This window comes from Pristiophorus japonicus, chromosome 27 (assembly GCF_044704955.1).
Source record: "Pristiophorus japonicus isolate sPriJap1 chromosome 27, sPriJap1.hap1, whole genome shotgun sequence".
In the NCBI taxonomy this organism is placed as follows: domain Eukaryota; kingdom Metazoa; phylum Chordata; class Chondrichthyes; family Pristiophoridae; genus Pristiophorus; species Pristiophorus japonicus.
In genome coordinates, this window is record NC_092003.1 from 15,022,504 (window position 1) to 15,046,506 (window position 24,003).

At 50.2% G+C, this 24,003-nt stretch overlaps 1 protein-coding gene across 1 annotated transcript in view; it reads left to right on the plus strand.

Moving 5' to 3' along the window:
- The first annotated feature begins 738 nt into the window (after nt 1-738).
- Nucleotides 739-24,003, plus strand: part of LOC139239364 (protein cornichon homolog 2-like) — a 234,482-nt gene continuing 211,217 nt past the window's right edge. Inside the window, exons 1-3 of the mRNA XM_070868040.1 lie at nt 739-819; nt 3,554-3,706; nt 4,551-4,712. Of these exons, the coding sequence (XP_070724141.1) occupies nt 739-819; nt 3,554-3,706; nt 4,551-4,712 (396 nt within the window). The remainder of the gene's footprint in view (nt 820-3,553; nt 3,707-4,550; nt 4,713-24,003) is intronic.

Consider the following 24,003-nt stretch of genomic DNA (forward strand, 5'->3'; position numbering starts at 1 on the left):
AAGCTCATAATCCACCAAAAATTCTGAGGTTAGAACCAGATAGAGGTGCTAGGGCACTTCGAAACCGCCAGTTTAGTGGTCAGCGAGCCATAAGCTGCTGGACCGTCCCCTAGAAGGGACAGAGAGGCCCAATACACCAACAGCCACCAAAGACCCCCGTAATTGGGCAGAGCAAAAACCCCCTACACTGTGATGCTTCATCATATGGGGTCGGCTGTGTACTCCAACAAGCAAATGATTCGGGCAAGCTACAAACTGTTGCGTATGCTTCGAGAAGTCTGTCTAAAGCGGACCGAGCTAACAGTATGGTAGAGAAAGAAGCTTTGGCCTGTGTGTATGGGGTAAAAAAAAAAGCACCAGTCCCTGTTTGGTCTGCGTTTTGAACTAGAAACGGATCACAAGCCACTCATTTCATTGCTTGCGGAAAACAAAGGTATTAATACCAATGCATTGCCCCGCATTCAGAGGTGGGCGCTGACATTGTCTGCCTGTGGTTACGTCATCCGTCATAGACCAGGCACTGAGAATTGTGTCGATGCACTGAGTCGTCTGCCCTTACCCCACAACTGAGCTGGAGACGCCTCAACCTGCAGATCTACTGTTAGTAATGGATGCTTTGAGAGTGAAGGAACCCCTGTCACTGCTCAACAAGTTAGGATCTGGACCAGCCACGACCCTATTTTATCGGTTGTGAAACGGTGTGTACTCAGTGCTGATTGGTCTGCTATACCTATGGAGATGCGTGAGGAGACCAAACCTTACAACCGTCGCAAGGATGAGCTGTCCATTCAGTCAGACTGTTTACTGTGGTGTAATCGGGTAATCATGCCGAAGAAAGGTCCAGAAAAATTTGGACGTGAACTTCATAGCACTCATCCTGGTATTGCCATGATGAAGTCCATTGCTAGGTCTCATGTATGGTGGCCTGGAATTGACTCTGATCTGGAATTGTGTGCATCAGTGCAATACTTGCAAGCAGCTAAGTAACGTACCAGCGGAATCTCCGCTGAGTCTTTGGTCGTGGCCATCCAAACCATGGTCGAGGATCCACATTGATTTTGCGGGCCCGTTCCTAGGAAAGATGTTTTTTGTCGTAGTAGATGCATATTCTAAGTGGATAGAGTGTGTTATTATGTCATCCAGCATGTCTACAGCTACCATTGAGGGCCTTCGTATCATGTTTGCTACTCATGGTTTACCTGACATTGTTGTGAGCGACAGCGGATCTTGATCCACAAGTCTTGAGTTCCAGGAGTTCAAGAAACTCAATGGCATCAGACATGTGAGATCAGCCCCATTCAAGCCTGCTTCTAATGGTCAAGCAGAGCGTGCTGTTCAAACAATCAAGCAAAGTATGAAACGTGTAACTCAGGGCTCACTGCAGAGATGGTTGCCATGTATATTGCTCAGTTACAGATCAAGACCCCATACGCTTACTGGGGTTCCTCCTGCTGAACTACTCATGAAGAGAAATCTCAAGACCAGGCTTTCTCTTGTTCATCCCGATTTGAATGATCGTGTTGAAAACAGACGTCAAAGTCGGCAATGATGTCACGATCGTGTTGCCGTGTCACGTGACATCTCGGTCAACGATCCGGTTTATGCACTGAACTATGGTCAAGGTACAAAGTGGACCGTCGACACTGTTACAGCCAAGGAGGGTAACAGAGTGTTTGTTGTCGTGCTCAAGAATGGGCAAACATGCAGGGAACACCTTGACCGGGTTAAACTGCGGCACAAGGATGAACTGGAACCGAGTGAGGAAGATGCAGTCAGTGACCAACCAACCATTGTTCACTCATCGGAGGACCCTGCTGACATTGCTGACTCTGAACCTTCAGTCTCTGATGTGGTCATGACCACTCCCATCAGATCGGCGACTCAGCCCTCAGTCTCAACGGACTCAGAACGCTCGCTAAAAGCCAAAGTGGAACTGAGACGATCAACTCGTGAGCAGAAAGCCCCAGACCGTCTTAATTTGTAAAAAGACTGTTGTTAAGATTTTAAAAGGGGGGATGTTGTTATGTATTAATGCTTGGGGGTCACCAGACACCAGAGGGCGCCGCGGTCGGAGGTCATGTGGCATGTGTGCTTGGTCACCTGTATATAAGCTGGGTCACGCTGGCACTCTCGCTCTGGAATAAAGATGGATCAGGTTGCACCTGAGTGAGTTCACAGTTACCAGACTCCTGAGTCATTAAACGACCCGCACATCCCAGGAACTAATTAAAAAGAAGACAGCTCTCACAGCTGCCGTGGTAACTCAGACAGCAGCCATCTTGGCTTTGGGGGCCAGTGTTGCCGTAGCGACCCCTCGTTCCATGCCCTCTGCTCTCCAGCAGGGCCCTCGGAGTGCCAAGACTCAATCCCAGGAGAGTGGCCTGGGCTCCACGTGAGAGGCACCCCCCCACCACGCCCTGCCCCCACCCTCTCTCAGGGTGACAGCGTACCTGCTCCCCCTGCCCCACCCCCCCTCCCCACCCCCACCGCTCTCCGCCACCCACTCAAGAACATAAGAAATAGGAGCAGGAGTTGGCCATTCGGCCCCTCGAGCCTGCTCCGCCATTCAATACGATCATGGCTGATCCGATCATGGACCCAGCTCCACTTCCCCGCCCGCTCCCCATAACCCCTTATCGGTTAAGAAACTGTCTATTTCTGTCTTAAATATATTCAATGACCCAGCCTCCACAGCTCTCTGGGGCAGCGAATTCCACAGATTTACAACCCTCTGAGAGAAGGAATTCCTCCTCATCTCAGTTTTAAATGGGCGGCCCCTTATTCTAAGATCATGCCCTCTAGTTCTAGTCTCCCCCATCAGTGGAAACATCCTCTCTGCATCCACCTTGTCAAGCCCCCTCATAATCTGATACGTTTCAATAAGATCACCTCTCATTCTTCTGAATTCCAATGAGTAGAGGCCCAACCTACTCAACCTTTCCTCATAAGTCAACCCCCTCATCCCCGGAATCAACTGAGTGAACCTTCTCTGAACTGCCTCCAATGCAAGTATATCCCTCCTTAAATACGGAGACCAAAACAGCACGCAGTACTCCAGGTGTGGCCTCACCAATACCCTGTACAGTTGTAGCCGGACTTCCCTGCTTTTATACTCCATCCCCTTTGCAATAAAGGCCAACATTCCATTTGCCTTCCTGATCACTTGCTGTACCGGCTCCCCGCTGGAGTGGAACTAAACTACAGAACCAGTGGGAACCTGTTCAACCTTCACCGTCTCCAGGCCAGGTCCAAGACCACCCCAACCTCTGTCGTCGAGCTACAGTACGCGGATGACACCTGCGTCTGCACACAGACAGAGGCTGAACTCCAGGACATAGTCCACGTATTTACTGAGGCGTACGAAAGCATGGGCCTTACGCTGAACATCAGTAAGACAAAGGTCCTCCACCAGCCTGTCCTCACCACACAGCACTGCCCTCCAGTCATCAAGATCCTCGGCATGGCCCTGGACAACGTGGACCATTTCCCATACCTCGGGAGCCTCTTATCAACAAGAGCAGACATTGACGATGAGATCCAACACTGCCTCCAGTGCGCCAGTGCAGCCTTCGGCCGCCTGAGGAAAAGAGTGTTTGAAGACCAGGCCCACAAACCCACCATCGAGCTCATGGTCTACAGGGCTGTAATAATACCGTTTGAAGACCAGGCCCACAAACCCACCATCGAGCTCATGGTCTACAGGGCTGTAATAATACCCACCCTCCTGTATGGCTCAGAGACATGGACCATGTACAGTAGACACCTCAAGTCACTGGAGAAATATCACCAATGATGTCTCCGCAAGATCCTACAAATCCCCTGGGAGGACAGACGCACCAACGTTAGTGTCCTCGACCAGGTCAACATCCCCAGCATTGAAGAACTGACCACAATCGACCAGCTCCGCTGGGCAAGCCACATTGTTCACATGCAAGACACGAGACTCCCAAAGCAAGCGCTCTACTCTGAACTCCTTCACAGCAAACGAGCCAAAGGTGGGCAGAGGAAACGTTACAGGGACCACCCTCAAAGCCTCCCTGATAAAGTGCAACATCCCCACCGACACCTGGGAGTCCCTGGCCAAAGACTGCCCTAAGTGGAGGAAGTGCATCCAAGAGGGCGCTGAGCACCTCGAGTCTCGTCGCCGAGAGCGTGCAGAAATCAAGCGCAGGCAGCGGAAGGAGCGTGTGGCAAACCAGTCCCACCCTCCCCTTCCCTCAACTACTGTCTGTCCCACCTGTGACACGGACTGTGGTTTTTGTATTGGACTGTTCAGCCACCTCAGGACTCATTTTTAAGAGTAGAAGCAAGACTTCCTCGATTCCGAAGGACTGCCTATGATGATGAACTGCATACTAACCTTTTGTGTTTCATGCACAAGTACTCCCAGGTCCCGCTGTACTGCGGCACTTTGCAATTTTTCTCCATTTAAATAATACTTGATCTTTGAATTTTTTTCTGCCAAAGTGCATGACCTCACACTTTCCAACATTGTACTCCATCTGTCAAATTTTTGCCCACTCACCTAGCCTGTCTATGTTCTCTCTCAGGGTGACAGCATACCTGCTCCCTCCCTTCACACTCCCCCGCCCCCCGACATCCACTCCGCCAGCACCCTTGTTGGTGCCACACAGCCGGCTGGGCCAGAGTGCCCCAACCCAGGCCCAGAGGCTGCGCTCAGGAGCCCGGCCCTCAAGGCCCAGAACCACACCGTTAGAAATAACCTCTTTACGGCTATCTCTGGTCACTTTAAATAATCGGGTTTGCGTGTGCACCAATATAGCGTGTATCTTGTGTTTAATCAGAGTTTAAGACGGAATATAACACATTAGTTATACGGCAAAAATATACGACCGTGACAAGGAGTTGATGCTGATCCAATCAGACAAACGGTTGACGCACCCGAGCAATTCTCTTCCTTTCGTTTAGAACTTCTCCTTCTCTCTCCCTCTTCCTCTCTTCCACCAGTGGGCACAAGTTTCCGGCAGGTCACCTTTGACCAATTTTTAGGGGTGGGCCTGAACCGCAATATTGGCAAGACCTTTTGACCTCTGGAGGCCCCCCTAAAACCGTGCTATCCAATAACGCATCGTGAACTTTGTCTCGATTCTTGTTTCAAGAAGTCGCCCTAAAGATGTCTCACAATTGTGTCTTTGTTAAGGCCTTTCCGAAGATGCTTTTCTGTGGAATTCCTGTAATCTCTCTCCGTGCCTATTCTCTGGGGTACAATCGGGCCTTGGTCCTCTACTCTTTGAACGACGAGGCCCAAAGCAGAGCTTTCTCACTCTAACTGGCCGTTAACTTCTTTATGACTCAGCAAACTGCCGTGTGTTTACATTAAATCCTCCCAATTTTCTTCCATTATCTACACAAGCAGTTGTGTTAAGCTAACTTCAAATCCTACCTTAGCATTATACATAAAATACATAAACATAAGAAACATAAGAAATAGGAGCAGGGGTCGGCCATTCGGCCCCTCGAGCCTACTCCGCCATTCAATACGATCATGGCTGATCTGATCATGGACTCAGCTCCACTTCCCCGCCCGCTCCCCATAACCCTTAACTCCTTTAATCGCTCAAAAATCTGTCTATCTCCACCTTAAATATATTCAATGACCCAGCCTCCACAGCTATCTGGGGCAGAGAATTCCACAGATTTACAACCCTCTGAGAGAAGAAATTCCTCCTCATCTCAGTTTTAAATGGGCAACCCCTTATTCTAAGACTATGCCCCCCAGTTTTAGTTTCCCCTATTAGTGGAAACATCCTCTCTGCATCCACCTTGTCGAGCCCCCTCATAATCTTATACGTTTCAATAAGATCACCTCATTCTTCTGAACTCCAATGAGTAGAGGCCCAACCTACTCAACCTTTCCTCAAAAGAGAACCCCCTCATCTCCAGAATCAACCGAGTGAACCTTCTATGAATAGTCTCCAATGCAAGTATATCCTTCCTTAAATACAGAGACCAAAACTGTACGCAGTACTCCAGGTGTGGCCTCACCAATACCCTGTACAGGTGTAGCAGGACTTCCCTGCTTTTATACTCTATCCCCCATGCAATAAAGGCCAAAATTCCATTGGCCTTCATGATCACTTGCTGTACCTGCATACTAACATTTTGTGTTTCATGTACAAGGACCCCCAGGCCCCTCTGTACTGCAACACTTTGTAATTATTCTCCATTTAAATTATAATTTGCTTTTCTATTATTTCTGCTAAAGTGGATAACCTCACATTTTCCCACGTTGTGCTCCATCTGCCCAATCACTTCGGCTGTCTGTATCACTTTTCGTGCTTCAATACCTGGAACGTTAGTGTCCTCGACCAGGCCAACATCCCCAGCATTGAAGCACTGACCACACTTGACCAGCTCCGCTGGGTGGGCCACATTGTCCACATGCCCCGACATGAGACTCCCAAAGCAAGCGCTCTACTCGGAACTCCTTCACGGTAAACGAGCCCCAGGTGGGCAGAGGAAACGTTACAAGGGACACCCTCAAAGCCTCCCTGATAAAGTGCAGCATCCCCACTGACACCTGGGAGTCTCTGGCCAAAGACCAATCCGCCCTAAGTGGAAGAAGTGCATCCGGGAGGGCGCTGAGCACCTCGAGTCTCGTCGCCGCGCAGGCAGCGGAAGGAGCGTGCGGCAAACCAGTCCCACCCTCCCCTTCCCTCAACCACTGTCTGTCCCACCTATGACAGAGACTGTAATTCCCGTATTGGACTGTTCAGCCACCGAAGGACTCACTTTTAGAGTGGAAGCAAGTCTTCGATTCCAAGGGACTGCCTATGATGGATGATGACTATATCCCTTTGCAGATTTTTTGTGTCCTCCTCACAACTTGCTTTCCCACCCATCTTTGCATCATCAGCAAACTCGGTTACATTACACGCGGTCCCTTCATCAAAGTCATTAATATAGATTGTAAATAGTTGAGGCCCCAGCACTGCTCCCTGCGGCACCCCATTAGTTACATAAACAAGGTTCAAGTCTTAACTTAAAAACAACAGATAATCGCTTAGGCGCAGGGAGATTGTATATGGTATAAAGAACTCACCCCTCTGAGGGAAACCAAAACATTAGCATTTCAAAGCGTCCCTCTGATCCGAAGAGACTTTCCGTCTGCAATTCGAACACAACCATTTAAACGCAGCGGGGAGGAAAATGCCCGAAACGTGGCGTACGCGCGCCCCGTTTCCGTGGTTTTTGCCGCCGCGGTGGTTGAAGTGGCCTCTTGTGTGAAATTCCACTCTTTTGTTTTTTTTCCCAGGTGGAGCGGGAGTAGCTCGGGGTGGGGGGCGGGAGTGGGGCGGTGAGCGTCCCAGCGGAGCGGAGGTTGGGGAGTGGCGGGCGGAGCGACCGGCGCGATGATGTCATCGCGGCGCCGCGTCACTTCACGGGAGGGGCGGGGGGGGGGGGGGGGGCGCCTCCGCGATTATAAAACGTCGGCCCACTGGGCCACCGGGGAGGGTTGCGGCCGGGCCCAGCTGCCTGGCACCCAAGACGGGGCTGCCCATTGGCCGAAACCGGGGGGGGGGTGGGGGAGGGGGATGCAGAATCGTCGGGTTGACCCGGCGGTCGGCCGACAAAGAAAAAAATGTGGCGATCACGGCAGTGCATCCTTCTCTTTAACGGAATACACACCGCCATTGCAGAAGGCCACAGCCTCAATGCACCATCGCGACAAAGCGGGTTTTGGCACCGCCCGGCGGGAGGAACATTTCTTTCGGCGGAATTTTGCCATCGGGGGAGGAGATTGGCGGTGCGTACTGCGATAGCGCACTAGCCACGGGTCGGCAACAGCGGAGCGGTGGGGAGGGGGGTGAGTGGGTCACCGCCGGGATAACACAGGAGCCGAATCTTGAGAATGGCGGCCATTACACGATAAGTCGGTGGCCATTGCACCCCGCAGCAAGGCCCAGCGATTTCCTTCAGGAACGGGGCCCCAGCATTTCTTCACCTCACAGTTTTAATCGCATAACCATGGACACCTTTCGCTTCGATCGCCAAGGGAAGCCCAGCAGCCTTCCACTGCCAAGCTGCAGCCACTGGGGAATCACAGCGTGGGAGCACTGGGACGGTAAACACGCCCACAGCACAGGCACCAAGGCCTGGCACAAGGCCCTCTCTCTCTCTGTCTCTCACTCTGTCTCTCTCTCTGTCTCTCGCTCTGTCTCTCTCTCTCCCTCTCTCCTCTCTCTCTCCCTCTCTATCCCTCTCTCCTCTCTCCTTCTCTCACTCTCTCTCTCTCTCTCCCTCTCTCCCTCTCTCCTCTCTCTCTCCCTCTCTATCCCTCTCTCCTCTCTCCTTCTCTCACTCTCTCTCCCTCGCTCCTTCTCTCTCTCCCTCTCTCCCTGTCCTCTCCCTCTCGCTGCTTTCCCCCCTGCTCGCTCCCTCTCTCCCACTCCACTCTCCCTCTCTCTGAGCTCCACTCCCTCTCTCCTCTCTCCCTCTCACTCTCTCCCTCCCTCTCCTCTCTCACTCTCGCTGCTCTCAGTACTGAGTGAGCGCCGCACTGTGGGAGGGGCAGTACTGAGTGAGCGCCGCACTGTGGGAGGGGCAGTACAGAGGGAGCGCCGCACTGTCGGAGGGGCAGTACTGAGGGAGCGCCGCACTGTCGGAGGGGCAGTACTGAGGGAGCAGCGCACTGTCGGAGGGGCAGTGCTGAGGGAGCGCCGCACTGTCGGAGGGGCAGTACTGAGGGAGCGCTATCTCAGGTGGATGTAAAAAATCCCACGGCCACTACTGGAAGAAGAGCAGGGGGAGTTCTCCCTGGTGTCCTGGGGCAAATAGTTATCACTGCGCAAGATCCTACAAATCCACTGGGAGGACAGACGCACCAACGTTAGCGTCCTCGACCAGGCCAACATCCCCAGCATCGAAGCACTGACCACACTCGACCAGCTCCGCTGGGCAGGCCACATTGCTCACATGCCCCAGACACGAGACTCCCAAAGCAAGCGCTCTACTCGGAACTCCTTCATGGCAAATGAGCCAAAGGTGGGCAGAGGAAACGTTACAAAGGACACCCTCAAAGCCTCCCTGATAAAATGCAACATCCCCACCGAGACCTGGGAGTCCCTGGCCAAAGACAAGTCCGCCCTAAGTGGAGGAAGTGCATCCGGGAGGGCGCTGAGCACCTCGAGTCTCGTCGCCGAGAGCGTGCAGAAACCAAGCGCAGGCAGTGGAAGGAGCGTGCGGCAAACCAGTCCCACCCTCCCCTTCCCTCAACGACTGTCTGTCCCACCTGTGACAGAGACTGTGGTTCTCGTATTGGACTGTTCAGCCACCTGAGAACTCACTTTTAGAGTGGAAGCAAGTCTTCCTCGATTCCGAGGGACTGCCTATGATGATGATGATTTTTTTCCCTCAATCAACACGACTAAAACAGACACTGCATTCCAAGAGACTGGTTTGCCAGAGATTGGTTTCCCGGAGACTGGTTTCCCAGAGACTGGTTTCCCGGAGGTTGGTTTCCCAGAGACTGGTTTCCCGGAGACTGGTTTCCCGGTGATTGGTTTCCCGGAGACTGGTTTCCCGGAGACTGGTTTCCCTGAGGCTGGTTTCCCGGAGATTGGTTTCCCAGAGACTGGTTTCGCAGAGATTGGTTTCCCGGAGATTGGTTTCCCGGAGATTGGTTTCCCGGAGACTGGTTTCCCAGAGATTGGTTTCCCAGAGATTGGTTTCCCAGAGACTGGTTTCCTGGAGACTGGTTTCCCGGAGATTGGTTTCCCAGAGACTGGTTTCCTGGAGACTGGTTTCGCAGAGATTGGTTTCCCAGAGACAGGTTTCCCAGAGATTGGTTTCCCGGAGATTGGTTTCCCAGAGACTGGTTTCCCAGAGACTGGTTTCCCGGAGATAGGTTTCCCAGAGACTGGTTTCCAGGAGATTGGTTTCCCGGAGATTGGTTTCCCAGAGACTGGTTTACCGGAGTTTGGTTTCCCGGAGACTGGTTTCCCAGAGATTGGTTTCCCGGAACCTGGTTTCCCGGAGACTGTTTTTCCGGAGACTGGTTTCCCGGAGACTGGTTTCCCGGAGACTGGTTTCCCGGAGATTGGTTTCCCAGAGACTGGTTTCCCGGAGATTGGTTTCCCAGAGACTGGTTTCCCAGAGACTGGTTTCCCATAGATTGGTTTCCCAGAGACTGGTTTCCCGGAGGCTGGTTTCCCAGAGACAGGTTCCCTGAGACTGTTTTCCCGGAGACTGGTTTCCCAGAGACTGGTTTCCCAGAGATTTTTTTCCCACAGACTGGTTTCCCGGAGACTGGTTTCCCAGAGACTGGATTCCCGGAGACTGGTTTCCCAGAGACAGGTTTCCCAGAGACTGGTTTCACGGAGACTGGTTTCCCGGAGATTGGTTTTCCAGAGACTGGATTCCCAGAGACTGGATTCCCGGAGATTGGTTTCCCGGAGATTAGTTTCCCGGAGACTGGTTTCCCAGAGACTGGATTCTCAGAGACTGGATTCCCAGAGATTGGTTTCCCGGAGATTGGTTTCCCAGAGACTGGTTTCCCGGAGACTGGTTTCCCAGAGACTGGTTTCCTGGAGACTGGTTTCCCAGAGACTGGTTTCCCGGAGATTGGTTTCCCAGAGACAGGTTTCCCAGAGACTGGTTTCCCGGAGATTGGTTTCCCAGAGATTGGTTTCCTGGAGACTGGTTTCCTAGAGATTGGTTTCCCAGAGACTGGTTTCCCGGAGATTGGTTTCCCGGAGACTGGTTTCCCAGAGACTGGTTTCCCGGAGATTGGTTTCCCAGAGACTGGTTTCACGGAGACTGGTTTCCCGGAGATTGGTTTCCCAGAGACTGGATTCCCGGAGATTGGTTTCCTGGAGATTAGTTTCCCGGAGACTGGTTTCCCATAGACTGGATTCCCGGAGACTGGATTCCCGGAGATTGGTTTCCCGGAGATTGGTTTCCCAGAGACTGGTTTCCCGGAGACTGGTTTCCCAGAGACTGGATTCCCGGAGACTGGTTTCCCAGAGACTGGTTTCCCAGATATTGGTTTCCCAGAGACAGGTTTCCCAGAGACTGGTTTCCCGGAGATTGGTTTCCCAGCGATTGGTTTCCTGGAGACTGGTTTCCTAGAGACTGGTTTCCCAGAGACTGGTTTCCCGGAGATTGGTTTCCCAGAGACTGGTTTTCCGGAGACTGGTTTCCCAGAGACTGGTTTCCCGGAGACTGGTTTCCCAGAGATTGGTTTCCTGGAGACTGGTTTCCCAGAGACAGGTTTTGTGGAAATGTATTTTTATCTAAGCTGATACCATACGGTATTTGTGTGCCTTTTGATTAAAATGGAGTCCTGGCCCTTCCAGAACTTTCTGCATTTTAGCAGCCAGCTTATTATGAACAGCTAAACCTGCTGTTAGATGGCTGATGGTTATCAGACAGCTAGGAGACAAGTCATGCTGAGACAAGTAACCCCCCATGGTGCTCTCCTATTGTCTACACTACAGGAGTTCCATGTCACCCCACCCTTATCTTCTAGCCATTATCTCTTTCCTTTACCTCATCCATTTGAAGCAAACAGGTAAATTGACCAGGAAATTGGATAATCCTGATACAATACAAGACAGGTGATCGCCCATTACCTATGACTCATGGAGTAATGGCCGTTTGGCTTTCTGATAACCCTGACAAAAGGAAATATCTCGAGACCATTTCAGTACCAGGATATAGTAATTAACTCTTTATCTGTATTCACTGACTGTGAGACAGAGCAATACACAGGGAGAGGCCAGAACTTGGGTTTTACTGTATAAATATCTTGTGAAGCTGTACCATTGCGGAGGTTTCATTTTAGCCCTTGACTGAGTGAAACTTACCCCTTGCGAGCAAGTAAATTAAAAGGGAAACTTCCATCGGAGCTGTAAGTGTCGGAGTCATTCTTTTCGGAGGTCGAGATTTCGACAGTTATTGGAGGTTCCACCGAGATGCATACTCTCTGTTCTGTGAGTAAAACGGATACAGGCATAGTGCCTCTCCAGTGAAAGGCTTCGGTGGCCAAACAAGGTGAGCCTTTGCTCACAAGAGGTTTCTTCACTGTTGAATCGCAGATGTAATCTGTTGTCCACAGCTGAGGTACTGCATCTACAAGACTCGGCATTTAAAAGTTAAAGGTATTTTTTTTATAACCATTTCTTTCTCAGCTCGCCAGCAGAAGAGAACAGGTTCTGGAAAAAAATCTCGAGACAGCCCGGGGAAGGTTTCAGTAGGTAAAAGAAAGCGCTAGTCGATCGAAAAGGGTTCCAGGTTCTTATATGATAAGATTTTTTATTGTTTTTAATTCGGAAGGGGTTCTTATGTGATAAGACTATTAAAAGAAAAGAAAAAAAAGAAAGCGCTAATAATCGATCGAAGGTTCTTATGTGATAAGATTTTTATTGTTTTTAATTCGGAAGGGGTTCTTTTGTGATAAGACTATTAAAAAGGAAAAGAGCGCAATCGATCAAAGAGTTTGGGTACGGAACCTTAAGTTTTATCAGCTGTTATTAGGATAAGTTAAGGACTCGGTCTGTAGTGGCGTACAACGCAGACTGAGAATTTGTTTAGAGGTTATGATTTGTGTACTCACGGGAATATTGTTTGTTGTCCTTGTATTACTGTTGTGTGCAATACCTTTGTGAGTCATTGCCATTAGAGAAACGGGAAGAGTCACTAGGGAAAATTGTGATTCGGGAAAAAAAAAACACAAGGATTGATTAAGAAAAGAAACAGTAACTGATTGATCAACTACGATTGGTTCGTGCCAACATATCTCACACACCCAGACTGAGCCCGAATTAAGAGCCTTTTCAGGCCACGTAACGGCCAGGAGAAGTGGGCGTAGAGAACTCGGTTGGCCGAAAGGATTGTGAGATCAGAAACTGTGGAAAATCTTAAATCATCCAGAATAGGTGCCGGAGCAAGTTAAAACACCACAAAAGGCACACCAGCCTATGTCATGCTCCAGAATTGTGGTCAGTCTTCAATTGACCAAAGAAACAAAAAACCAGTAAAGTGGACTAAGGGTGAAAACAGGCCATTTCCACCCGATGGTTCATTTAATTTAGAGAGAACAACGTGTCTCCAGGAGTGTCTTATAAACAGAGATCCAGGTAGAAAAAAAAAAGGAAAGTAATAGAAAAGGCCTGGGTTCCGATTCTTCAAGCCCATGTAAAATTAACAGAGGAAGTAAATCAAATGTAAAAAAAAAAGAGAACCTGATAGTGACTTATGAAAAAAAAAAATGAAGCTAGTAAAAGAAAAAGCTTTATTGAATGGAGAGAGACTTGTGAATGTCTTGTCTTTGAATGAGAGTGCGTGAATGTCTTGTCTTTGAATGAGAGTGCTTCTGTCTTTTTTCCTTGTGTCTGGAAACCTGTTTGGAAAAGTTGTGGAGCAGCCTGTTTGTTTTAGCTCCGCCCACTTTTTCAAACAAAGTGAAGTTTTTTTTTTAACCCTTCATAGTGTTGTCCTGTATGTGGGAAGTTTAAGACATTTTAAGTTAGAAGCGCAGGTGTGGATTTATTCGGATGAGAGATTACGGAGCTAGGAAATGCACAGGATAGGTTTGTTGAGACATGGTGGTTAAAAGTTGTAATGCCTTTTTTTTTTAAAAAAGCCTTTGTGGGTCTCTCGAGGTGCAGGCTGGGGGAGTACACTCTCATTGTCCTTGGTGTAAATTCTTGGTACAAAAGCTTCTAGCTCAGTAAGAGGATTTTTTTTTGATAAAGAGTGGCAGTAAAACAGTTGAATTGGGATTTTGAGATATTTCAGGTGATCTCTTGATCAACATTTTGGGTGTATTGGAAAAATCTTGGGTTTGGAAGCCTTTTAATAAGATTAGAAAACAAGTACTTTACATTCTGTGATCTGTGAATCACTATAAGCATAAATGAGAAGTCCGTGTAACACACAGCTTTGTCCAGTTCAGAAGCCCACACAAATGGAGGTTTGTCCATGACCTACGAGCTGTGAATGAATCTACTATATTCTCACAATGCTTAAAGGATGTGGAATGAAGTATCCCGGAATGCTTTCCAGAACCTTAAGCAGTCCCTCACTTCAGCACCAGCCTTGGGATTACCAGATTACACTAAGCTATTCAACTTATTTGTGCATCACAAGTCGGGTTTTGCACAATCTGTTTTGACTCAGTTACATGGGGACAGGCATTTCAGTACCCAACTAGACCCAGTGGCACGCGGACTATCGGGATGTCTTCCTTCGTTGGCAGCAGCTTATTATGCTATGCAACAGGCTCAGACAATCAAAAATGCAGAACAAGTGGAAAATCTCCTGCGAGCCATTTAATGCCCCTTAAAACTTGCCATTATCAAATGCCAAGCACATACAGGCCAGTCGAATGAGGTGGCACTCGGGAATGCCAGAGCTGATAATGCAGCTAAGTCAGCAGCTCTGTCGAAAGGGGGGATGCAGGTGTCATTGTTCCCACTAAGGAAAAATAATTGCTCAGACCCGCCACCCACTATTAATGACGTGCTGGCCTTTCAGACACAGGCCAGTACGGAGGAGGTGGTGACCTGGACGAAGGATCAATGTTATAAAAATCCAGAAGGAATATGGGTTCACCATGACGGCCGCGTGGTGGCCCCTAGATCCTTACTTCCATGGATTGCCCGATGTGTTCATACATTCACACATGCAGGCAAAGGGGGATTGGCAGATTATATTTTGGCAACTTGGTATGCACCAGGTATTTCGGCAATTGCAAAACAAATCTGTGAAAATTGTGTTACCTGTCAGACAATGAATCCGGGTAAGACGGAAAAAGTAGAATCTGCCTCCCACCCAAATCCAATCGGGCCTTTTGTACATTTACAAATGGATTTTATTGAATTACCTATGTGTATGGGATTCAAGTATGTATTAGTTATTGTAGATGTGTTCTCTAGATGGATTGAAGCCTTTCCATGTAAAAAGGCCAATGCCACTACTGTTGCTAAATGTTTGTTAAAAGAAATTGTACCGCGCTTCGGAATCCCTGCTAAGCTTTCCAGTGATAACGGGTCACATTTCACGGGAACTGTCATAAGAGAAATGTGTAAAGCTTTACAGATTAATCAACGTTTTCATTGCAGTTATCATCCACAATCAGCTGGACTTGTTGAAAGATATAATGCTTAAAAATAAGCTGGCAAAACTATGCAATGACACTGGACTGAAATGGACAGAACTGCTGCCCTTAGCTTTGATGGTAATGCGATCTGCAACCAACAGAACAACAGGCTTGTCACCACATGAGATAGTTATGGGACGTCCCCAACGACTACCTTTTACAGCACCATTTACTGCAAAACAGATGGACATCCACAAAATGGAGGAAAATATGTTGAATTATTGTATTGCACTAACCAAATGTATTTCCAGCTTTCATTCACAGGTAAAGGAAGCCCAAGTCAAGCCAGCGGAAGGGAAGTGTCATAACCTGGAGCCAGGGGAATTCGTTTACATCAAGATTTTTAAAAGGAAAAGCAGTCTACAGCCAAGATTCGAAGGACCATACCAGGTCCTGCTGGCGACCAATACTGCAATCAAGGTAAAGGAAAGACCAACATGGATCCACGCATCCCATTGCAAACGGGCACCCGACCAGGAGGAAGGGACGAAGGAATCAGAGGAACAGAAAAAGGAAGACTGAATAAAGAACTGTATGGACTATGGGGACTGATGGTGCTGGGCTTGACAGGGTTTTACTTCGCATTATTGATTACACCAGGGGTACAGACCCACCACCGAAGGGAATTGCACGTAAACGTATTTATGGCACTGAGTCATAGGTATGCTCAAGAAAGAAACTTGTCGAGTTGCTGGATATGTTCCCATGTACCTGTCCACTCCAGGGGGGGTATTCCCCTGAGATCTGTCCCCTTTAACGAATCAGAAATGGTAGAATGGTTGACAGTGCAAAACAGGACAAAACTAACTAAGGGACCAGAAACGAAGGAGCAAACAGAATGGAGGTCAGCAGGGTATAAACTTACAGCCTTCCAGGGATGGTACCAGCCCAATTATGATAATAACCATCAGCCTCCCTTCCTAAGCATTACTCCCAGAATAGGAAATCCTGAGGGTATAATATGCCTAGTGAGTAATGAAACTAAAAGAAATGGAAATGGAGAGACTGTACAAGATCAGAATGGATTGAGTTGTCCTTGTGAAGGACAAAATGGGGGAATGTGGAAATGTATTTTTATCTAAGCTGATACCATACGGTATTTGTGTGCCTTTTGATTAAAATGGAGTCCTGGCCCTTCCAGAACTTTCTGCATTTTAGCAGCCAGCTTATTATGAACAGCTAAACCTGCTGTTAGATGGCTGATGGTTATCAGACAGCTAGGAGACAAGTCATGCTGAGACAAGTAACCCCCCATGGTGCTCTCCTATTGTCTACACTACAGGAGTTCCATGTCACCCCACCCTTATCTTCTAGCCATTATCTCTTTCCTTTACCTCATCCATTTGAAGCAAACAGGTAAATTGACCAGGAAATTGGATAATCCTGATACAATACAAGACAGGTGATCGCCCATTACCTATGACTCATGGAGTAATGGCCGTTTGGCTTTCTGATAACCCTGACAAAAGGAAATATCTCGAGACCATTTCAGTACCAGGATATAGTAATTAACTCTTTATCTGTATTCACTGACTGTGAGACAGAGCAATACACAGGGAGAGGCCAGAACTTGGGTTTTACTGTATAAATATCTTGTGAAGCTGTACCATTGCGGAGGTTTCATTTTAGCCCTTGACTGAGTGAAACTTACCCCTTGCGAGCAAGTAAATTAAAAGGGAAACTTCCATCGGAGCTGGAAGTGTCGGAGTCATTCTTTTCGGAGGTCGAGATTTCGACAGTTTCCCGGAGATTGGTTTCCCAGAGATTGGTTTCCCGGAGATTGGTATCCCGGAGATTGGTTTCCCAGAGACTGGTTTCCCGGAGATTGATTTCGCGGAGACTGGTTTCCCGGAGATTGGTTTCCCAGAGATTGGTTTCCCGGAGATTGGTTTCCCGGAGACTGGTTTCCCAGCGACAGGTTTGCCAGAGACCGGTTTCCCAGAGACTGGTTTCCCAGAGACCGGTTTCCCGGAGATTGGTTTCCCAGAGACCGGTTTCCCGGAGATTGGTTTCCCAGAGACTGGTTTCCCGGAGATTGGTTTCCCAGAGATTGGTTTCCCGGAGACTGGTTTCCCAGAGACTGGTTTCGCAGAGATTGGTTTCCCGGAGATTTGTTTCCCGGAGATTGGTTTCCCAGAGACTGGTTTCCCGTAGATTGGTTTCCCAGAGACTGGTTTCCCGGAGATTGGTTTCCCAGAGACTGGTTTCCCGGAGACAGGTTTCCCAGAGACTGGTTTCCCAGAGATTGGTTTCCCAGGGATTGGTTTCCCGGAGATTGGTTTCCCAGAGACTGGTTTCCCGGAGACTGGTTTCCCAGAGGTTGGTTACCCAGAGACTGGTTTCCCGGAGACTGGTTTCCCGGAGATTGATTTCCCGGAGATTGGTTTCCCAGAGACTGGTTTCGCAGAGATTGGTTTCCCGGAGATTGGTTTACCGGAGATTGGTTTCCCAGAGCCTGGTTTCCCGGAGACAGGTTTCCCAGAGACTGGTTTCCCAGAGATTGGTTTCCCAGAGATTGGTTTCCCGGAGATTGGTTTCCCAGAGACTGGTTTCCAGGAGATTGGTTTCCCGGAGCCTGGTTTCCCAGAGACTGGTGTCCCAGAGACTGGTTTACCGGAGATTGGTTTCCCGGAGACTGGTTTCCCGGAGATTGGTTTCCCGGAGAATGGTTTCCCGGAGACTGGTTTCCTGGAGACTGGTTTCCCAGAGATTGGTTTCCCAGAGACAGGTTTCCCAGAGATTGGTTTCCCAGAGGTTGGTTTCCCGGAGATTGGTTTCCCAGAGACTGGTTTCCCGGAGATTGGTTTCCCAGAGACTGGTTTCCCGGAGATTGGTTTCCCAGAGACTGGTTTCCAGGAGACTGGTTTCCCGGAGACTGGTTTCCCAGAGTTTGGTTTCCCGGAGACTGGTTTCCCAGAGATTGGTATCCCGGAGACTGGTTTCCCAGAGACTGCTTTCCCGGAGACAGGTTTCCCGGAGACTGGTTTCCCAGAGACTGGTTTCCCGGAGACTGGTTTCCCGGAGACAGGTTTCCCAGAGACTGGATTCCCGGAGACAGGTTTCCCAGAGACTGGTTTCACGGAGACTGGTTTCCGGGAGATTGGTTTCCCAGAGATTGGATTCCCAGAGACTGGATTCCCGGAGATTGGTTTCTCGGAGATTGGTTTCCCGGAAACTGGATTCCCAGAGACTGGATTCCTGGAGATTGGTTTCCCAGAGACTGGTTTCACGGAGACTGGTTTCCCAGAGACTGGTTTCCCGGAGACTGGTTTCCCAGAGACTGGTTTCCCAGATATTGGTTTCCCGGAGACTGGTTTCCAGGAGACTGGTTTCCCAGAGATTGGTTTCCCAGAGACTGGTTTCCCGGAGATTGGTTTCCCAGAGATTGGTTTCCCAGAGACTGGTTTCCCAGAGACTTGTTTCCCAGAGACTGGTTTCCCGGAGATTGGTTTCCCAGAGACTGGTTTCCGGGAGACTGGTTTCCCGGAGACTGGTGTCCCAGAGACTGGTTTCCCGGAGACTGATTTCCCAGAGATTGGTATCCCGGAGACTGGTTTCCCAGAGACTGCTTTCCCGGAGACAGGTTTCCCGGAGACTGGTTTCCCAGAGACTGGTTTCCCGGAGACTGATTTCCCAGAGATTGGTATCCCGGAGACTGGTTTCCCAGAGACTGCTTTCCTGGAGACAGGTTTCCCGGAGACTGGTTTCCCAGAGACTGGTTTCCCGGAGACTGGTTTCCCAGAGACTGGTTTCCCGGAGACTGGTTTCCCACAGGTTTCCCAGAGACTGGTTTCCCGGAGATTGGTTTCCCAGAGACTGGTTTCCCAGAGATTGGTTTCCCAGAGACTGGTTTCCCGGAGACTAGTTTCCCGGAGACTGGATTCCCGGAGACTGGTTTCCCAGAGACAGGTTTCCCAGAGACTGGTTTCACGGAGACTGGTTTCCCGGAGATTGGTTTCCCAGAGATTGGATTCCCAGAGACTGGATTCCCGGAGATTGGTTTCTCGGAGATTGGTTTCCCGGAAACTGGATTCCCAGAGACTGGATTCCGGGAGAGTGGTTTCCCAGAGACTGGTTTCCCGGAGACTGGTTTCCCGGAGACTGGTTTCCCAGAGACTGGTTTCCCAGAGATTGGTTTCCCGGAGATTGGTTTCCCAGAGATTGGTTTCCTGGAGACTGGTTACCTAGAGACTGGTTTCCCAGGGACTGGTTTCCCGGAGATTGGTTTCCCGGAGATTGGTTTCCCAGAGACTGGTTTCCCGGAGATTGGTTTCCCAGAGACTGGTTTCACGGAGACTGGTTTCCCGGAGATTGGTTTCCCAGAGACTGGATTCCCAGAGACTGGATTCCTGGAGATTGGTTTCCCGGAGATTAGTTTCCCGGAGACTGGTTTCCCAGAGACTGGATTCCCGGAGACTGGATTCCCGGAGATTGGTTTCCCGGAGATTGGTTTCCCAGAGACAGGTTTCCCGGAGACTGGTTTCCCAGAGACTGGTTTCCCGGAGACTGGTTTCCCAGAGACTGGTTTCCCAGATATTGGTTTCCCAGAGACAGGTTTCCCAGAGACTGGTTTCCCGGAGATTGGTTTCCCAGAGATTGGTTTCCTGGAGACTGGTTTCCAAGAGACTGGTTTCCCAGAGACTGGTTTGCTGGAGATTGGTTTCCCAGAGACTGGTATCCTAGAGACTGGTTTCCCAGAGACTGGTATCCGAGAGACTGGTTTCCCGGAGACAGGTTTCCCAAAGACTGGGTTCCCGGAGATTGTTTTCCCAGAGACTGGTTTCCCAGAGATTGGTTTCCCAGAGATTGGTTTCCCGGACATTGGTTTCCCGGAGATTGGTTTCCCGGAGATTGGTTTCCCAGAGACTGGTTTCCCGGAGATTGGTTTCCCAGATTCTGGTTTCCCGGAGACAGATTTCCCAGAGACTGGTTTCCCAGAGATTGGTTTCCCAGGGATTGGTTTCCCGGAGATTGGTTTCCCAGAGACTGGTTTTCCGGAGACTGGTTTCCCAGAGATTGGTTTCCCAGAGACTGGTTTCCCGGAGACTGGTTTCCCGGAGATTGATTTCCCGGAGATTGGTTTCCCAGAGACTGGTTTCGCAGAGATTGGTTTCCCGGAGATTGGTTTCCCGGAGATTGGTTTCCCAGAGACTGGTTTCCCGGAGACAGGTTTCCCAGAGACTGGTTTCCCAGAGATTGGATTCCCAGAGATTGGTTTCCCGGAGATTGGTTTCCCAGAGACTGGTTTCCAGGAGGTTGGTTTCCCGGAGCCTGGTTTCCCAGAGTCTGGTTTCCCGGAGATTGGTTTCGCGGAGACTGGTTTCCCGGAGATTGGTTTCCCAGAGATTGGTTTCCCGGAGATTGGTTTCCCGGAGACTGGTTTCCCAGCGATAGGTTTCCCAGAGACCGGTTTCCCAGAGATTGGTTTCCCAGAGACTGGTTTCCCGGAGATTGGTTTCCCAGAGACTGGTTTCCCGGAGATTGGTTTCCCAGAGACGAGTTTCCCGGAGACTGGTTTCCCAGAGACTGGTTTCCCGGAGACTGGTTTCCCAGAGTTTGGTCTCCCGGAGACTGGTTTCCCAGAGACTGGTTTCCCGGAGACAGGTTTCCCAGAGACTGGTTTCCCGGAGACTGGTTTCCCAGAGACTGGTTTCCCGGAGACAGGTTTCCCAGAGACTGGTTTCCCGGAGACTGGTTTCCCGGAGACAGGTTTCCCAGAGATTGGTTTCCCGGAGACTGGTTTCCCAGAGACTGGTTTCCCGGAGACTGGTTTCCAGAGACAGGTTTCCCAGAGACAGGTTTCCCGGAGAGTGGTTTCCCGGAGATTGGTTTCCCAGCGACTGCTTTCCCAGAGATTGTTTTCCCAGAGACTGGTTTCCCGGAGACTGGTTTCCCAGAGACTGGATTCCCGGAGACTGTTTTCCAAGAGACAGGTTTCCCAGAGACAGCTTTCCCAGAGACTGGTTTCCCGGAGACTGGATTCCCGGTGACTGGTTTCCCGGAGATTGGTTTCCCAGAGACTGGATTCCCAGAGACTGGATTCCCGGAGATTGGTTTTCCGGAAATTGGTTTCCAGGATACTGGTTTCCCGGAGACTGGATTCCCAGACACTGGATTCCCAGAGATTGGTTTCCCGGAGATTGGTTTCCCAGAGACTGGTTTACCGGAGATTGGTTTCCCAGAGACTGGTTTGCCGGAGATTGGTTTCCCAGAGACTGGTATCCTAGAGACTGGTTTCCCAGAGACTGGTATCCGAGAGACTGGTTTCCCGGAGACTGGTTTCCCAGTGACTGGTTTCCCAGAGACTGTTATCCCGGAGATTGGTTTCCCAGAGACTGGTTTCCCAGATATTGGTTTCCTGGAGACTGGTTTCCCAGAGATTGGTTTCCCAGAGATTGGTTTCCCGGACATTGGTTTCCCGGAGATTGGTTTCCTGGAGACTGGTTTCCCAGAGACTGGCTTCCCGGAGATTGGTTTCCCAGAGAGTGGTTTCCCGGAGACTGGTTTCCCAGAGACTGGTTTCCCGGAGATTGGTTTCCCGGACATTGGTTTCCCGGAGATTGGTTTCCTGGAGACTGATTTCCCAGAGACTGGTTTGCCGGAGATTGGTTTCCCAGAGACTGGTATCCGAGAGACTGGTTTCCCAGAGACTGGTATCCGAGAGACTGGTTTCCCGGAGACAGGTTTCCCAAAGACTGGGTTCCCGGAGATTGTTTTCCCAGAGACTGGTTTCCCAGAGATTGGTTTCCCAGAGATTGGTTTCCCGGACATTGGTTTCCCGGAGATTGGTTTCCCGGAGACTGGTTTCCCAGAGACTGGTTTCCCGGAGATTGGTTTCCCAGAGACTGGTTTCCCGGAGACTGGCTTCCCGGAGATTGGTTTCCCAGAGAGTGGTTTCCCGGAGACTGGTTTCCCAGAGACTGGTTTCCCGGAGATTGGTTTCCCAGAGACTGGTTTCCCGGAGATTGGTTTCCCAGAGACTGGTTTCCCGGAGATTGGTTTCCCAGATTCTGGTTTCCCGGAGACAGATTTCCCAGAGACTGGTTTCCCAGAGATTGGTTTCCCAGGGATTGGTTTCCCGGAGATTGGTTTCCCAGAGACTGGTTTTCCGGAGACTGGTTTCCCAGAGATTGGTTTCCCAGAGACTGGTTTCCCGGAGACTGGTTTCCCGGAGATTGATTTCCCGGAGATTGGTTTCCCAGAGACTGGTTTCGCAGAGATTGGTTTCCCGGAGATTGGTTTCCCGGAGATTGGTTTCCCAGAGACTGGTTTCCCGGAGACAGGTTTCCCAGAGACTGGTTTCCCAGAGATTGGATTCCCAGAGATTGGTTTCCCGGAGATTGGTTTCCCAGAGACTGGTTTCCAGGAGGTTGGTTTCCCGGAGCCTGGTTTCCCAGAGTCTGGTTTCCCGGAGACTGGTTTCCCAGAGACTGGTTTCCCAGATATTGGTTTCCCAGAGACAGGTTTCCCAGAGACTGGTTTCCCGGAGATTGGTTTCCCAGAGATTGGTTTCCTGGAGACTGGTTTCCTAGAGACTGGTTTCCCAGAGACTGGTTTCCCGGAGATTGGTTTCCCAGAGACTGGTTTCCCGGAGATTGGTTTCCCAGAGACTGGTTTCCCGGAGACTGGTTTCCCAGAGATTGGTTTCCCGGAGGTTGGTTTCCCAGTGACTGATTTCCCAGAGATTGTTTTCCCGGAGGTTGGTTTCCCGGAGACAGGTTTCCCAGAGGTTGGTTTCCCAGAGATTGGTTTCCCAGAGACTGGTTTCCCGGAGATTGGTTTCCCAGAGACTGGTTTTCCAGAGACTGGTTTCCCAGAGACTGGTTTCCCGGAGACTGGTTTCCCAGAGATTAGTTTCCTGGAGACTGGTTTCCCAGAGACTGGTTTCCCGGAGATTGGTTTCCCAGAGATTGGTTTCCCGGAGATTGGTATCCCGGAGATTAGTTTCCCAGAGACTGGTTTCCCGGAGATTGATTTCCCAGAGACTGGTTTCCCGGAGACTGGTTTCCCAGAGACTGGTTTCCCGGAGACTGGTTTCCCAGAGATTGGTTTCCCGGAGATTGGTTTCCCAGAGATTGGTTTCCCAGCGACTGGTTTCCCGGAGATTGGTTTCCCAGAGACTGGTTTCCAGGAGGTTGGTCTCCCGGAGCCTGGTTTCCCAGAGTCTGGTTTCCCGGAGATTGGTTTCGCGGAGACTGGTTTCCCGGAGATTGGTTTCCCAGAGATTGGTTTCCTGGAGATTGGTTTCCCGGAGACTGGTTTCCCAGCGATAGGTTTCCCAGAGACCGGTTTCCCAGAGATTGGTTTCCCAGAGACTGGTTTCCCGGAGATTGGTTTCCCAGAGACTGGTTTCCCGGAGATTGGTTTCCCAGAGACGAGTTTCCCGGAGACTGGTTTCCCAGAGACTGGTTTCCCGGAGACTGGTTTCCCAGAGTTTGGTCTCCCGGAGACTGGTTTCCCAGAGACTGGTTTCCCGGAGACAGGTTTCCCAGAGACTGGTTTCCCGGAGACTGGTTTCCCAGAGACTGGTTTCCCGGAGACAGGTTTCCCAGAGACTGGTTTCCCGGAGACTGGTTTCCCGGAGACAGGTTTCCCAGAGATTGGTTTCCCGGAGACTGGTTTCCCAGAGACTGGTTTCCCGGAGACTGGTTTCCAGAGACAGGTTTCCCAGAGACAGGTTTCCCGGAGAGTGGTTTCCCGGAGATTGGTTTCCCAGCGACTGCTTTCCCAGAGATTGTTTTCCCAGAGACTGGTTTCCCGGAGACTGGTTTCCCAGAGACTGGATTCCCGGAGACTGTTTTCCAAGAGACAGGTTTCCCAGAGACAGCTTTCCCAGAGACTGGTTTCCCGGAGACTGGATTCCCGGTGACTGGTTTCCC